Source organism: Barbus barbus (genome assembly GCF_936440315.1).
Source record: "Barbus barbus genome assembly, chromosome: 23".
NCBI lineage: Eukaryota > Metazoa > Chordata > Actinopteri > Cypriniformes > Cyprinidae > Barbus > Barbus barbus.
The window spans coordinates 25,558,202-25,572,993 of NC_136751.1; the positions used below are offsets into that span (position 1 = coordinate 25,558,202).

The 14,792-nt window shown below is 39.7% G+C and overlaps 1 protein-coding gene across 1 annotated transcript in view; it reads right to left on the reverse strand.

Moving 5' to 3' along the window:
* Positions 1 to 5,712: 5,712 nt before the first annotated feature.
* The window catches only part of LOC306843219 (semaphorin-3ab), a 38,901-nt gene continuing 29,821 nt past the window's right edge, over positions 5,713 to 14,792 (reverse strand). Inside the window, exons 14-17 of the mRNA XM_079374556.1 lie at positions 13,736 to 13,893; positions 12,938 to 13,005; positions 8,358 to 8,503; positions 5,713 to 7,072 (exon numbers count right to left, since the gene is read on the reverse strand). Of these exons, the coding sequence (XP_079230682.1) occupies positions 6,602 to 7,072; positions 8,358 to 8,503; positions 12,938 to 13,005; positions 13,736 to 13,893 (843 nt within the window). The 3' untranslated portion in view covers positions 5,713 to 6,601. The remainder of the gene's footprint in view (positions 7,073 to 8,357; positions 8,504 to 12,937; positions 13,006 to 13,735; positions 13,894 to 14,792) is intronic.

A 14,792-nucleotide genomic window follows, 5' to 3' on the forward strand; every position in this document is an offset into this window, starting at 1 on the left:
CATTTCTTGAAACAGAAATTACATTCTCAAAACTCTAAGATCATTTGGCAAAACACTCTTACAGTTTAGCACAACACTATAGCTCACCTGCAAAAGCTCATATCTCTTCCAAAACTGTTCACTCCGGCTTCAATCTAAATCCCTTTCTCATTTAAACAGTCAGTGTCTCCAAAATGGCAAAGATCCTTCTCAATAGCTTTGGCTCCTTTCTCGACACAGATCGGACATTCTCATCATTCTTGGTGCTTTTGTCAAAATAAACCTGGATGGTTGATCACAACAACATGGTTCACCTGCAAAAGCGCATCTCTCTCCTAAAACAGTTCACTCATGTGTCAAAACTACATTTCTTTCTAATCTGAATAGTCAGTGCCCCCAAAATGCATCGTCCCTTTGGCATTGTGTGAGTACTGCCATACAAAATGTTTAGATGTTTTGTCACTATGGCAGAGGACCAACAATATACAACAGAAAAGAGTAGCCTCCAAGGTTTGACACAGATTGCACTCACACTACCAAGGAAATTATAACCATTTTTTATTCACACGCAAAGAAAGTTTCATATGTAAAAAGAAAATGTACATTACAGTAATAAATTGTATAAACACAAAATCAAAAAACAAGGACTTATTCAGTGGTCGCTGTACTCATTCTCCCGCTCTTGTCCACGGTCTTCACCCTCCTGATTATTTACACGCTGTTGTCCGTCTGGCCACAGATTCTCGTCCACATCACAGCGGATACTTTCTCTTGCGATGCAACGAGGGAAGAAACGGCGTGCATGCCCCAACCATCCCCTGCATTGATCTCCTGTAATGTCGTCACACGCTGCGTCCATAGCATGGAGCAGGGACGGCTGATCCTGAGCATGATGCTCATACACTCTCCACCTCCAAGCAGAGAAAAACTCCTCTATCGGATTGAGGAAAGGAGAGTAAGGTGGTAGGAACTCCATGACCATCCTTGGATGCGTTGCAAACCAGCCCCTAATGAGTGGGCTATGGTGGAAATTGACATTGTCCTACACAATTACATAAATGGGTAGGTGAGGCCCTATGAGACCTCTCTCATTTTCAGGGATAAAATCGGTATAAAGGCGATCCAAGAAGATGAGGAGCTTGTGTGTGTTGTATGGGCTAAGACTGGGGATGTGAGTGGCCACACCATTTTCAGAAATGGCAGCACACAGTTATATTGCCCCCTCGCTGACCTGGGACATCCACTGTGGCCCGGTGGCCAATAATATTACGGCCACGTCTTCGGCCCTTGGCCAGGTTGAAGCCAGCTTCATCCACGAACACCAGGATGTGAGGGGTCTCATGTCCTTCCAATGCCATTATTCTCTAAAATAGAGTAAAGAACATAAAATCAGTCATACAGAAGAGTCATATACTACAGTTAGACAATTACATGTTCTCCCCCACAGGTTCAATATACTACAGGCCACTACTCCAGTGGTTCTAAACTAGTGATAGGCCTATGAGGAAGTACTGCAGGGGTATTTGATAGAAAGGGGAGTGGGAAATACTGATGACTTACTGAGATGTTACAGGATATTATAATGATAATTGTATAATACAGTAAACTGCAGTTTTCTGTTGAAATTGTTGAAGTCAGATGAAGCAAATACTGATTCTGAAATCAGGTAAAGGAGGTATTGAAACCAAATAAGTGAACTACTGCTTACTGTGATTACAGGTAAGGTTATAATGAGAGACAACCAGTAACTGACTTACATTTACATACTGGTACCGCAGCTCCTTCACTCTGTCAGAGTTCCTCTCAAATGGTACCTTGTAGATTTGTTTCATTGTCATCTGATGCTTCTTCAAAACCCAGTCTATTGTGGAGATGCTTATTGTGTTTATATTCTGGAATATATGATTGTCCTGAAGGATGGCAGCACGGATCTGTCTCAATGTGATGGCATTATGGCAGATGCACACAAAATCTCTACAGTAAGTTATAAATTTTTTGCCTCACGCACAGTGCCCTGTCTAATATAACATATAATTCCATCATAGATTACATAGAGTACATACCTGTTTTCCCTGCGAAAGGTTTGGATGGAGGACACTGTAGAGCGAGGCACATTAGGCTGCACTCGACGACCTGCCTCTGCCATTGTGAGGCCATGGTTTATGACATGGTCTATAATTGTGGCCCGAATTTCATTCGGGACAGCAGTGTCTTCCCGCTCCTCGGCCTCTTCCCCCTATTCCTCCACCACGCATTCTCAGTCCTCCTCTTCTTCTTCTTCTTCCTCCTCTTCCTTGAGGAAGAACTTCCCCTTGTCCATTGGCTTGGCCTTGTCTATCCATGTTCAGAGATCGGACTGGCGCTGGTCAAGCTCTATATATCTGTGTTTGGCAGCACACGATCAGGGAAAACACCTGTGTGTGACACTCCCCTTTCGTTAGTCTAGTTTCACCTGACTGTAAATGACTGTCATCAATTTATCAAATATTCAAAGAAATTCATATATGGTATTCATGGTATTATGTTCTTGACCAATTTTGACAATTGAACAGACAGTTGTGCATGCGAGTACTTATACAATGAAATCATGCTGACATGTTTTGGAGAGAATGATCATTAGACTGAGAATCAACTAATCAGTTTAGATCTACAAGATCTATTCATTTGGAAAATGTGCTAAATGTGGGCTAACTGTATAACTTTAGGCTACTTGTACTTAATCATTTGCAAAGATGCACTGAGACAATTGAGACATGTACTAAGGCATTTGCCATTTGATAAAATGAATGAGAAATGCCATTCTGTTGTGAACATTTGCCAAGAGGTTTGGAGGTTTGTCCATGTTATTTTGAGAATGTAATTTCTGTTTCAAGAAATGAGCCAAACCAATGGAGAAAAACTGTAATAACAAAGGACCCTGTGATATCCCCAAATTTAGTTGATCTGTAAGAGAAAACTAACCACAGTAGAAAGTGTATGCTAATAGCTTCCTTAGCATAATTCCTTAGCATTATTCATTGTGCTCAGACATATTTCATGATGTTTACAATTGAGATGCCATAAAAGTGCTGCGTTCAAGCATAGGTTTTGGACCTTAAGCTGCATATTACTTTTTTTTTTTTTTTGCTATGGAAGAAAACGGCAAAGTCTGGTGTGTGTCAAAGAAGTACATTGCATACATTTTTCAAAGTTGTAAATATTTTTATAAGTTTTTCAACGTTTTAAATATTGGAGTACGGTTCACAAGAAAATTATTTTTCAGTTAGGCATTCCCATCTATCAAATGTTCAATTGAACATTTACTAACTTTTGCTGCAAAGGTGGTCTAACATAAGCATATTTTGTCCAGTGAGAATTTCTGGCGGGCGAGTATGGTTGTGCTTGCAGAAATCCAATTTACTGTATTCACACTCCATCTCAAAGAGATGAAAAAGAATAGAGCAAGCTAGTGTTAGAGGCCTTTTTTGCTTTTGTTAATTGTATAATAAATAAAAAGTATATATATATAATGTGTGTGTGTGTGTGTGTGTGTGTGAGTGAGTGTATATATATATATATATATATATATAATATGTAATATTTTATGTTATTGTATTATAAAAATTGTATTAATGATAGATAGATAGATAGATAGATAGATAGATAGATAGATAGATAGATAGATAGATAGATAGATAGATAGATAGAGGGATAGAGGGATAGAGGGATAGATGGATAGATGGATAGATGGATAGATGGATAGATGGATAGATGGATAGATAGATAGATAGATAGATAGATGGATAGATAGATAGATAGATAGATAGATAGATAGATAGATAGATAGATAGATAGATAGATAGATAGATAGATAGATAGATAGATAGAGGGATAGAGGGATAGATGGATAGATGGATAGATGGATAGATGGATAGATGGATAGATAGATAGATAGATAGATAGATAGATAGATAGATAGATAGATAGATAGAATCAGATCTTCATCATGTATCATTAAATGACATTGTTCTGTTCTACAGGAACTATTGTGTCAGTAATTTTACCCTGAACATTAAGCTTTTGCTTCTCTCAGCAGTATCGTGAGTGGAGAACCCACTGAACTCCAGCATGAGAGGAAAGACTAATAACACAAGACAAGGAGAATTTTTCCCTGGGCCCAGGTGCAGCAGCCAGTGGACCTAGATCACAACGCCACAAGAACGCACCCAGAGCTCCAGCCCTCAGAAACAGGTTCTTTAGAAGAGACATTTATTTGAACAGCAGAATGCATGCTAGAAATGAATAATTTACAGCAGCATTTTCATGTCTTTGTCCCTCGTTTCCAGTTCAGGAGAGTCCCTGTGAAAAGTCTAAGCAAGGCAGGTTTCCTTTTCTGCCCGATGTCCATTCAAACAGAGCCAGCCAACCGAGTTTATACTGTTAAGTTTTGCATCTGAAATCCTTTGATTTACAGCGGTTTCCTGTTGGTTATACATTTAGCTACAAAGGGAGAGAATTCATCAGGCAGAAATTATGCCCGTCGATAACACCATCTGTCATTATTAGCAGAATATTTTTAAGCACCACCTGGAATCCAACGCCAGACAAATCACTCATTAACAAGAGCAGCTACTGTAAACGAGTATAGAAATGAGTGGTGCTGTAAATTCACATGCAGTTTGTACACAGTGGCATATACTTTGGAACATTTTTCCATAAATAGTCTATATGTTCACAGCTACATTCAGATATATGTGTGCTGTAGGTTTGAGCGTGTGTGTGGCCTCAACAAGAGGGGACAAAAATGACTTGATAAAACTAATTCGGTGAAAGGGGTGAAAGTAGGACTTCTCAAGGAGTCTATGAGTCTGGTCCCAGCTGTGTTCTGTCTCTGATCCCAGCAGTTCCAGTCACACAGCTGTCCCGTCCTCAGCCAAGGGACAGGCTCGGGATATTATATAACAGTTGTAAATTTGTCCTCCTTTGCCCTCTCATATTTAAAGTCAACAAAAAAATCGAAACCAACCCCATTTACTCTCATTTAAGTTTTTGGTCTTATTGCATGTTCATGATTAAGTCCATAAATTATGTTTTCGTAATCTCTCTTAAAACTGTAATAAAATGTAAAAATCTCTAAGACATCTCTGAGCTTCGAATATATAAGGAGGAGTGTAACAATGGCGCCCACCCATTGGTTGAATGTTTTGTGAAGTTGTCTCAGAGATGGAGCTACATTTTATTATATTTTGATTAAATTGATAAAAATTTATAATTTTATTTTCTTACATCTTGTTTTGAATAATTTATGGACTGCAACATGAATATATATATATATATATATATATATATATATATATATATATATGCACACAAAATGTTTATTCGGATGCTCACTTTTCATAAGGGGATTAAAATGTATAAAATTATGATTAATGCTGTTTCACTTAGAAATGTCGTGTTATAGTAGCCAAAAGTGTTCCAGACATACTATATGTCCACGTTGACTTCAAATATGGCCTTAAATGTCACATAAAATGGAGGGCCTTGTAAAAAAGCAAAAATGAAAATCTAAACTCCTTTTTAACAGTTACAAATAATAATGTTATGCCATAAACAGAATTATTCTTCAACTGAAAAACAGTCATATACTCTCTATAGTGGTAGTGTGGATTGGTTTTTCATAAATTCAGTTTTTGTACATGTAGTGAAAGCCAACATTTCCCCAAGTATGCCTGACAAACATGACAAAAAGGAACATACGGCAATAAATGCCACTGTATTTCATATACTCGACCACAATGCTTTTATATAAACGTGAATGTGAACATAGAGCAAAATCATATCAACAAATAACTTAATTGAGGAGAAAAAGTTAGTGAAGAGGGCTTGTTTATCCTCATGGTGCAGTGGTTTACAATGAAGACAACTAATAATAAAATAAATCTATTATGCAATATTTTAGATATACTCTGGCACAGTACAAAATTAAATATTAATCTAAAAAAAATAGCAGAAAATATTTTTAGCTGTTTTTTCTTGTCAGGAAGAGCTTATTCAGAGGAACAACACAGTTCCATAAATGGATTTGCTGCATTGCTTTTGCAGCAGATGAAAATCGAAAACACAAGGAGGAAGATAGAAAGAGGGGGGAAGAAATAGAAGAATAAATCCGAAAGAACAATATCTAATTAATGGATACGCACATAAACAGAAGGGCCTACCGTTCCAATACAAAGTTATACGGTATATGTTAAGGTCAAAACATTCTATACACATAATATCACTGACAAGTTCATTACCCAGAATGCACTGGGATTGTGCTTCAGCTAAATGGAGGTTAAACAGTGGTCTTTCAGCATCCATGTTTTGTCCCTCATAAAATGAAACAAGGTTTTTATACAGACTGAAACCTGTCTCACAGTATATTTTTGTATTTGTGTCATATTTACAGGTATTTCAGTGTCTGTTAGCATCTTGTGTCCCGTTACGTCCTCTCAGAGTTTGAGTCTCAATACGTGTGAATGAAGATGTGCTCTAAATCTCTCACACACATACCTACAGGAAGTGGAATTCCACTGTTCCTGTCTCCAGCCTCAGCAGAAGTCTGTTGGATTTCCTCATCCTTTTTTATTTAGAGCCCACGTCACACGCTGCGGGGCGCCCGCTGCATCTCGTGGGTCCTGCGATTGCGTCCTTTCTTGTTTTCTTGTAGCAGCTTCCACTTACTGGTGTGTGATTGGCTAGAGTGGATGAGCTGGGTGGTGTGTGATTGGCTGGCATGCAGCAGATTGGCTTTCTGTCTACGTTGTTTCCGCTCTCTTTTCCAAACCTGCTCGCAGAGCTGGTCGACGCTGTTCGGGCTTGGCGGGTCGATGAGGGACAGGAAGTCACGGTACCACATTTTGCCGTTGGCCGGGTTGCTGCTGTCGGGCATGTCTCGGTGCAGGAGGTCATCCAGGTGTTCGGTGGGAATGACGTTGAGCGTGAGGCGGAGGAGGGTCTGGATGAAGCCGTGTTCGACAGCGTGGCAGTAATACACACCCGAGTCCTTCTGATGGAGGGTTCGGATCAACAGACCCTGTTCTGTGCCCAACACCCGCTCATCTGACTTTATCTAAACAAAACATATAGACATGTGATCAGATCACATACACTGAGTACTGTAAACATCATTGACAACAACAGTTTCAGCATTTTTTGCTGCATTCACGCCATAAACCAAAGTGCCTGATTCTATTTTCCAATTAAATTTTCCAGTCAAATATAATTTTTTATGAGTTTCTTTACTTAACTTTTGTAATGTGATTCATACCTGATACCGAATCAGGTAAAAAAAAAAATCAACATTCATGATAGCACGTGGATCAACAAATTTCGTAATTTAATCCAATATAATATTTTATTATTACAGCATATGAAACTGGAAAAAAAAAAACAGTATGCAGTTTATGCATTAGCATTTATATTTGGACTAATATTTGACATGTACTGTAATGTACATCCATGTACATTTAAACACATTTTGCACTGTTCTGTGTGATCCTTTTTATGCATTTATGAATACATAGAATACAGTTATGAATTATTTTGATATCAGGGTAAATCAATCACAATTTTGAGTAAGATTGATTGCATGAATTCTGTCCTAATATATAACATTGCAAAAATCTAATTTTATTTATTTCTCCATTAGACATTGAAAAAGTCAGATTTAGTGTGATTTTTCTGTTCAAACAGCCATTGGTCGTATGTGAGTGTGTGTGTGTGTACCTACTTAACCATATTTTGGGGACAAATTTGTACCCAAAAGTGAGGTAAACCTGACACAATCTCCAAAAACCTCCCTTTGGGGACGTCCTCATTTGTAAAACGGGTTTAAAAATAAACTAAACAAAGTTTTTTTGAAATTGTAAAAATTTAGAAAGTCTCCTTCGAGGGCTAAGTTTAGGTGTAGGGTAGTTGTAGGGCAATAGCACATACAATTTGTACAGTATAAAAACCATTACGCCTATGGAATGTCCCCATTTAGATAGCTAAGTAAATAAGTAGCTAAGTTTGTGTGTGTGTGTGTGTGTGTGTTTATGTGTTTTTGTGTGGGTGTGTGTTTTGTGAAAGTAAATTAAAAAATTAATTAAAGGAATGAGAACTATCTAAATAAATAAATAAATGCCTTAAAATGAATGAGAAAATATTTAAGATTCTATGCTCTTCATTCTCAAATCTTGTGAAGTCCATGCAGCTCAAGTGCTGCTGTTAAGTAAAAGAGGGACAAACCAAATACTAAGAAATGTATAATGTATAATGTAAAATGTATAATGTTTAATTCAGCTTTTTACTTAAATTGTTATGCTGATAACTTGTGGTCATTTGCCCTCCACTGTATACATAACAGAACATACCTCTTGTTTTCGGTCCTCTCCATGTCTCTGGAACTGCCAGTAAATAAGGGCACGCTGGGATTTAGGACTGCACTCCAGAAAAGAGCTGCTGTTTTCAACGCCGTACACTGTCTTATCCAGCAAACCCCTCTCTCCGTCTGCCTCATCTGCTCAAATAGACAGAAATAAGTGAGAAATCTTGATTTTGAGACAGACAGACAGACAGGGCATCCAGCAGTGAGAATACAAACTGATAGTTCAAACCATATGCTATCAACACTAGTGAAGTCACACCCAGCATGTCTATATCACACAGCTGTGTGTCTCTCAGCATGTTTCAGGTCTATAGGGATCCAAGGCCAAGAGAGACCAAAAAAAAGATCACTTGTTGTGTTAAGCGGCATCTATTCCTCAGTCTTTCATTTTCCTCTGGCATCCTTTTAAGTCTGAACTATGAAACGTCAGAGCGCAGTGCTGTGGGTTAGCGGTGCCACTGTAATGAGGTGTGTCCGACAGTGGAAATCTGTGTGTGGTCTCCATGAATGTGATCACACGATGTACACTATGGTTTGTGACACTTTTGATGACACTTTTTAACATTGATAATAATAAGAAATGCACCAAAGTTATGATGCTGAAAATTCAGCTTTGCATCACAGGAATAAATTAAACGTTTAAATATATTCAAATTGTAATAATATTTCATAATATTACTGAAGGAGCATGACAGACTTCAAAAACATCTTATAGACCCTAAACTTTTGAACGGTAGTGTGCAGTATATCTACATGGACGTGTGTAAGTGCATGTTCTGGAGCCTGTATTTTTGCAACAGCTGTGAAACAGTTTCTCAGCAGTTAAATATGTCATTAACATAGCGGAATGACCTTTTTAGGCTGTTTCGTTTCAGAAACTTTAATTAAACACTAACCTGGCATACGGCATGTATGCACAGCTTTCATTAAAACACTGTTATGAACAGTTGCAATTATCTCTTTGGTTTCAAAATGAAGTTTCCCCGCACATCCTGAATGTTATTTTATGAAGAGACGTTTGAGGGAAGTGTGAAACTCTGACTGCTTTCTTGCTAGTATGTTATCACGCTTTACATAAAGTCAAGTAGTAAGATCTGCAAGTTGGCTCAACATCATTCATCATTCAACAATTTATATTGATAAATCAAATTTTCTCCTGTTTTTAGTTCTAGGTTAAAATTAGGGCTAAGACTGTTTGATACAAATGCTGTTCCAAAACTAATATATGATGTTGGGAATGTGTTATGCATGGCTGGCAACCAGAAGGTTGTTGGTTCGAGCCCCACAAGAAGAGACATGAGCCATCACCATTGCAATGTATATATTTGCTAAATTACTACCTAATTAACTTTTACACTACGATTCAAAAGTTTGGGATCGGTCATTTTTTATGTTTTTTAAAAGAAGTCTCTTATGCTCACCAAAGCTGTTTCCCTTTCGAGAGAACTTCGAACTGCGTCCTCTAGGGGTCGCTATGGGGAACGCCGTCAGCGTGACCCGTGTCTGAAGCATACATACAAAAACACCACATGTTGGCCGGCGACAGTCTATGACGTCACTACCGGCGCGACATATATATTTTATTTATATACAGTATAAAGGGGCGCAGGGAAAATACGTCATTCTCTTCTTCGTCTTCAGTGACTGTTTTGTTTGAAGCGTGCATTCCACTGGTAAGAACAATTTTCTACTCTACTATGGTGAGCACTAGCAAGGCGTTTAAGAAATGTGTGCATTCGTGTCCTCGTTATTTGACACCTGATGACACACACGATCTTTGCGTCTTTTGTTTGGGCGAGGAGCACGCACGTGATGTCCTCGAGGGGGCAATCTGCGTGCACTGTGAGCTTTTTTCCATGAGAAAGCTCCGCTCTCGTCTGTCTCTCTTTTCGAGGAAGGAGGGACAGCCATCTGCTTCCCGCGGTTCAAGACCCACTGATGCTGAGGCACAGAGGAGAATGAACTTGTTGGGTTCACAGGTGGATCTGGCTGATGAGTTAGAGAGGGGGCTTTCCTTCTTGTGCTCGCCGGCTGCGAACGAGGGCGAGCCGCAGGAAGACGATGACGTGATCTCGCTGACCATCTGATCCATCTGATCATCTGATCCATCGGCTAGTGCTCTGCTGGGTTATGCCCAGGAAGAGCAGGAGATGTCTGAGGGTGAAGAAGTTGAGACTGAGCCCTCTCAATCCTCCTGCCCTGCATATGATGAACTTTTGGAGCTTATGCAATGCCCGTGGAAGCGGGTCAAGGTGGCGCCGCGGGGTCGTCTCGATGAGCGTTATCTTTCTGGTCATAACCCCCCAGCTCGAGTGAGCCTCCCATTTCTTCCTGATCTCAATGCGGAGGTTGAGAAGGAATGGAAGAAGCCGTTTTCTTTTCGCATTCATAGGTTTCAGCATACCAGTTATGCTAACATTGAGGGGATGCGTGAAAACGGCTATGAGAGGATGCCCCCTGTGGAAGAGCCAGCTATCTCTCTGAGGGTGAGACGTCCTCTCTCAAGGCTCCCTCCTTGCCATCTAAGCCCCTTCAGGAAACATCTCGTTTAAATGGCAGGGCATACGCAGCAGCAGGTCAGGCTGTCACTTCGTTGCACACGATGGCGGTGCTTCAGGCATACCAGGCTGATCTGCTGAAAGACCTGGATAAGGGTCAGGGCTTGTCGCCTGACGAAGTAGCTGAGCTGCGCTGCACCACGGATTTGCACCACCATCTGTGGGTTAATTTGGCAGATGTTGGGAAGAAAGAGAAGGGCTTTCTTCTTGATGCTCCAGTCTCGCCTTCCGTGCTTTTCAGTACCTCCATCGAGACGGTGGTGGAGAAGTTTAGGGAGGCGAAGGCGCGCTCAGCGGCCTTCAGAACCTTTATTCCAAGAAAGTCCAGGTCTAAGCCCGAACAACGCAGGGGTCCTGGCCCATCTCCATCTGGGGATCAGAGAGGGGCGCAGAAGGCTAGTGTCGCGACTCGTGCCCTCCCCCGCCTGCGGGTAGGGCTAGAGGGAGGCACGGGTCAAGGAGAGACAAGCAAGACATGAGGGAGGTGATCCAGACGAGGCATTCTCAACGCTCTCGTCCGGACCAGAGTAACTATTAAACATCTATTCCCTTCCCTCAGGGGGCCTGTACATCTGCCCTCATCTTCTCCTCTCTAATTCCCCTGCAACCACCGTCAATTCCACCTGAACGAGTTTAGGTGGGAGCCTAAGAACCTGCATTTTAAGAAGATTGCAGCCTCTTTGCTGGACTTATGATGTTTTGGTTAAGTTCTATGTTTCATAGAAACTACCTGACTGATGGTCCGGACTCGACTCTTCGGACTTCGCCTCCGGGACTGATCTCATGCACAGGAACCATGGATGGGTGAGTATGATCCAGTTTTAAGAATAACTTATAATAATTTATATACTATAAATAAGAATTTATAGTTTCTGGGACCTGTTGTGTGTAAAGGAATCTCTTCTTCTGATTCCAAGCCTTTGAGCTCTACCCTGGATCCAGGAGGCCCAGACCCTAACAGGTAAGTTCTGGGGTATGCAGCTCAGGCCTTTGGCCGAAGGGGATAATGTCACTGACAGCCGTCATACCGTCCCAGGGGCAACTCCCTTAGCCGGGTAGAGTTGGTACTTAGTGCTCGCCTTTTGTGCTAGGCTTGCACTCCCCTCAGCATGGTGACGTGGGTTTTCCGTTCCCCATAGCGACCCCTAGAGGACGCAGTTCGAAGTTCCCTCGAAAGGGAACGTCTCGGGTTACGTATGTAACCATGATTCCCTGAGAGTAGGGAACGAGACACTGCGTCCTCTAGGTTCGGTGCCATGCTTTGGATGCAAGCTTCAGGTGAAGAAGTGAATGATGTATTTTCCCGGTGCCCCTTTATACTGTGGTCGCGCCGGTAGTGACGTCATTGGCTGTCGCCGGCCAACATGTGGTGTTTTTGTATGTATGCTTCAGACACGGGTCACGCTGACGGCGTTCCCCATAGCGACCCCAAGAACGCAGTGTCTCGTTCCCTACTCTCAGGGAACCATGGTTACATGCGTAACGTGAGACGATTTATTTTATTAAAAATACAGCAAAAACAGCAATATTCTGGGAAATATTATTACAAATGAAAATACTTGTTTTCTATTCCAATATATTTTATTCCTGTGATGGCAAAGCCAAATTTTCAGCAAACATTACTCCAGTCTTGAGTGTAATATGCTGATTTGGTGTTCAAGAAACATTGCTTATTATTATCATTGTTGAAAACAGTTGTGCAGCTTAATATATTTTGAAATCAATTATTTGAAATAAGAATCTTCATTATAAATGTCTTTACTGTCACTTGTGATAAAGTTAATGCAGATGAATACAAGTATTATTATTATTATTATTTATTATTATTTTTTTAAATATCCAAACATTAGAATAGTATATATTAGTCTAGACATCAAGTAAAGACCTGGCGGAAAGTTATGGACTGTATAGATACAGAATTGTAATAATTTTTAACACACAGTAACAAGTGTGTTTCTGCACATAGTAAACATGTTTTGTGATTGCACTGAGATCCACCATGTATTACCGTGATGCTGTAGATCTGAACACTGAGTCAGAGGGTCTCCGTTCCTTATATCCTGACGCCTTGTTCTCCTGCGAAAGTACAACACACATTAGCATGTAGTGCAGAAGTCTTTATATATTTATTTATTTATTTGGTACTTCTTATGACTTTTGTCAGTCCTTAGCCAATATATGTATTTATTATGTACAGAAAAGAGCAACTTAGACATTCTACTAAACATCTCTTTTTTGTTCCATAGAAGAAAGATCATACAGGTTTGTAATAATATGTGGCTGGTGACAATTTTCATTTAAGTGTTAATTTCTGTGTCAACTACCAGTTTTGTTATTGTTAACTAAAAGTTAGAAAATTGTTTTTGTTAATTTAAAGCTGAAATAAAATAAAATTAATTAAAATTAAATATTAGATTTTAACAAAACATAAAAAGTGGAAACTAAAAATAAATTAAAGCTCAGTAGAAACATATAAAAATGACAAAGTATATGAGAAAATTAGTCAAACTAAAATTAAATTGCAAACTGAAAATATACAAAATAAAAGGGTTTTTGATATACAGGTCATACAGGTTTGTAATAATATGTACCTAAGAAAATGTTAATTTCTGTGTTAATTTTGTGTCATCTACCAGTTTTGTTACTGTTAACTAAAAGTATGAAAAATTGTTTTTGTTCATTTACAACTGAAATTAAATACAATTTTAGACGTAAACAAAACTTGTAAAAAAAAAAAAAAAACTCAGTTCATAGAGCATCTTCATCTTAGGTTAACTTTGCAGTGTTTCTGTATTTCTCATTGTACCTCTTAGCAGTTGGAAAGTATCGGGAACACTGTGAGCCGTCCCAGGCGCAGTAAGGATCACGTGCCAGACAGCACTCAGCGCAGGCCTTCCCGTACACGTCACAGCGATGCAGCGGCATCTGAGAAACCCCAATGGTAGATCCAAGATAGAGCTGTTGCTGTAAAGATAGAGCAGAGAGATTGAGACTTCCTTAAAACAATGATGGCAAAGTTTTGATGGTCTGTGCTGGTGTGATTGCTGAGAATACGGGAACTTTCTCGGGGCTTGCACACAGCTGTTTAATTATATATCCCTTCAGATAACCTTTCAGTGTCTGCTTGATTATTCACACCATCTAAAGGAGAGCTCACGCTGCAGTCCTGAGTGTAAAACCAACTGGTGTGTGTGTATGTGTGGCCTCTAATGGCAGTACCTCATGTTGTCGTGTTGTGTGAGTGACTGTGACAGCAGTCCCTGCTCTGCGTAATGTAGCTTGAGGCCAAGCAACGTGTGTGTGTAACCCAGCCTGAGTGTGAGAACTGTGCTGGGTTTTTTGGTACAAGATAAATCTGGCTGGTCTATATCACCTCTGTCAACAAAATGTAGTGTGGCATGACAATTTCCCCACAAAACGGCCAATGCTAACTTGGCTGACCAGTTCACTCTTTTTTAAAAGCCTCACATGCTACGCTAGTTGTGCACTTACAAGGATCGCATATTAGACTTATTGGGTTTTGTTGTGAGCGATTGGTTTCAGACAAAAATAATGATTCATTAACAAGCTTGCAAGTTTAAATTTAGAATAATATTTAGGATCAACTCAAGCTACATGTCTGCGAAAATCCCAGACTTGTGGTTAAAATAAAATAATTCAGCTTAACACGTTAGAATATATATCATAATTTGGATTAATCAATGTTAGACCAAGGATTAGAAATAAATTACACACGTTATGAATTTCTGTCCACTTGTACTTGTACAAAAGTATAAGTGAATAAGACCTATTGTGATCTATAAAGTATTAGGCTTATTTTGCTCTTTTAAATTCACTCTTTTCTCTGCACTTCAACAAACCAA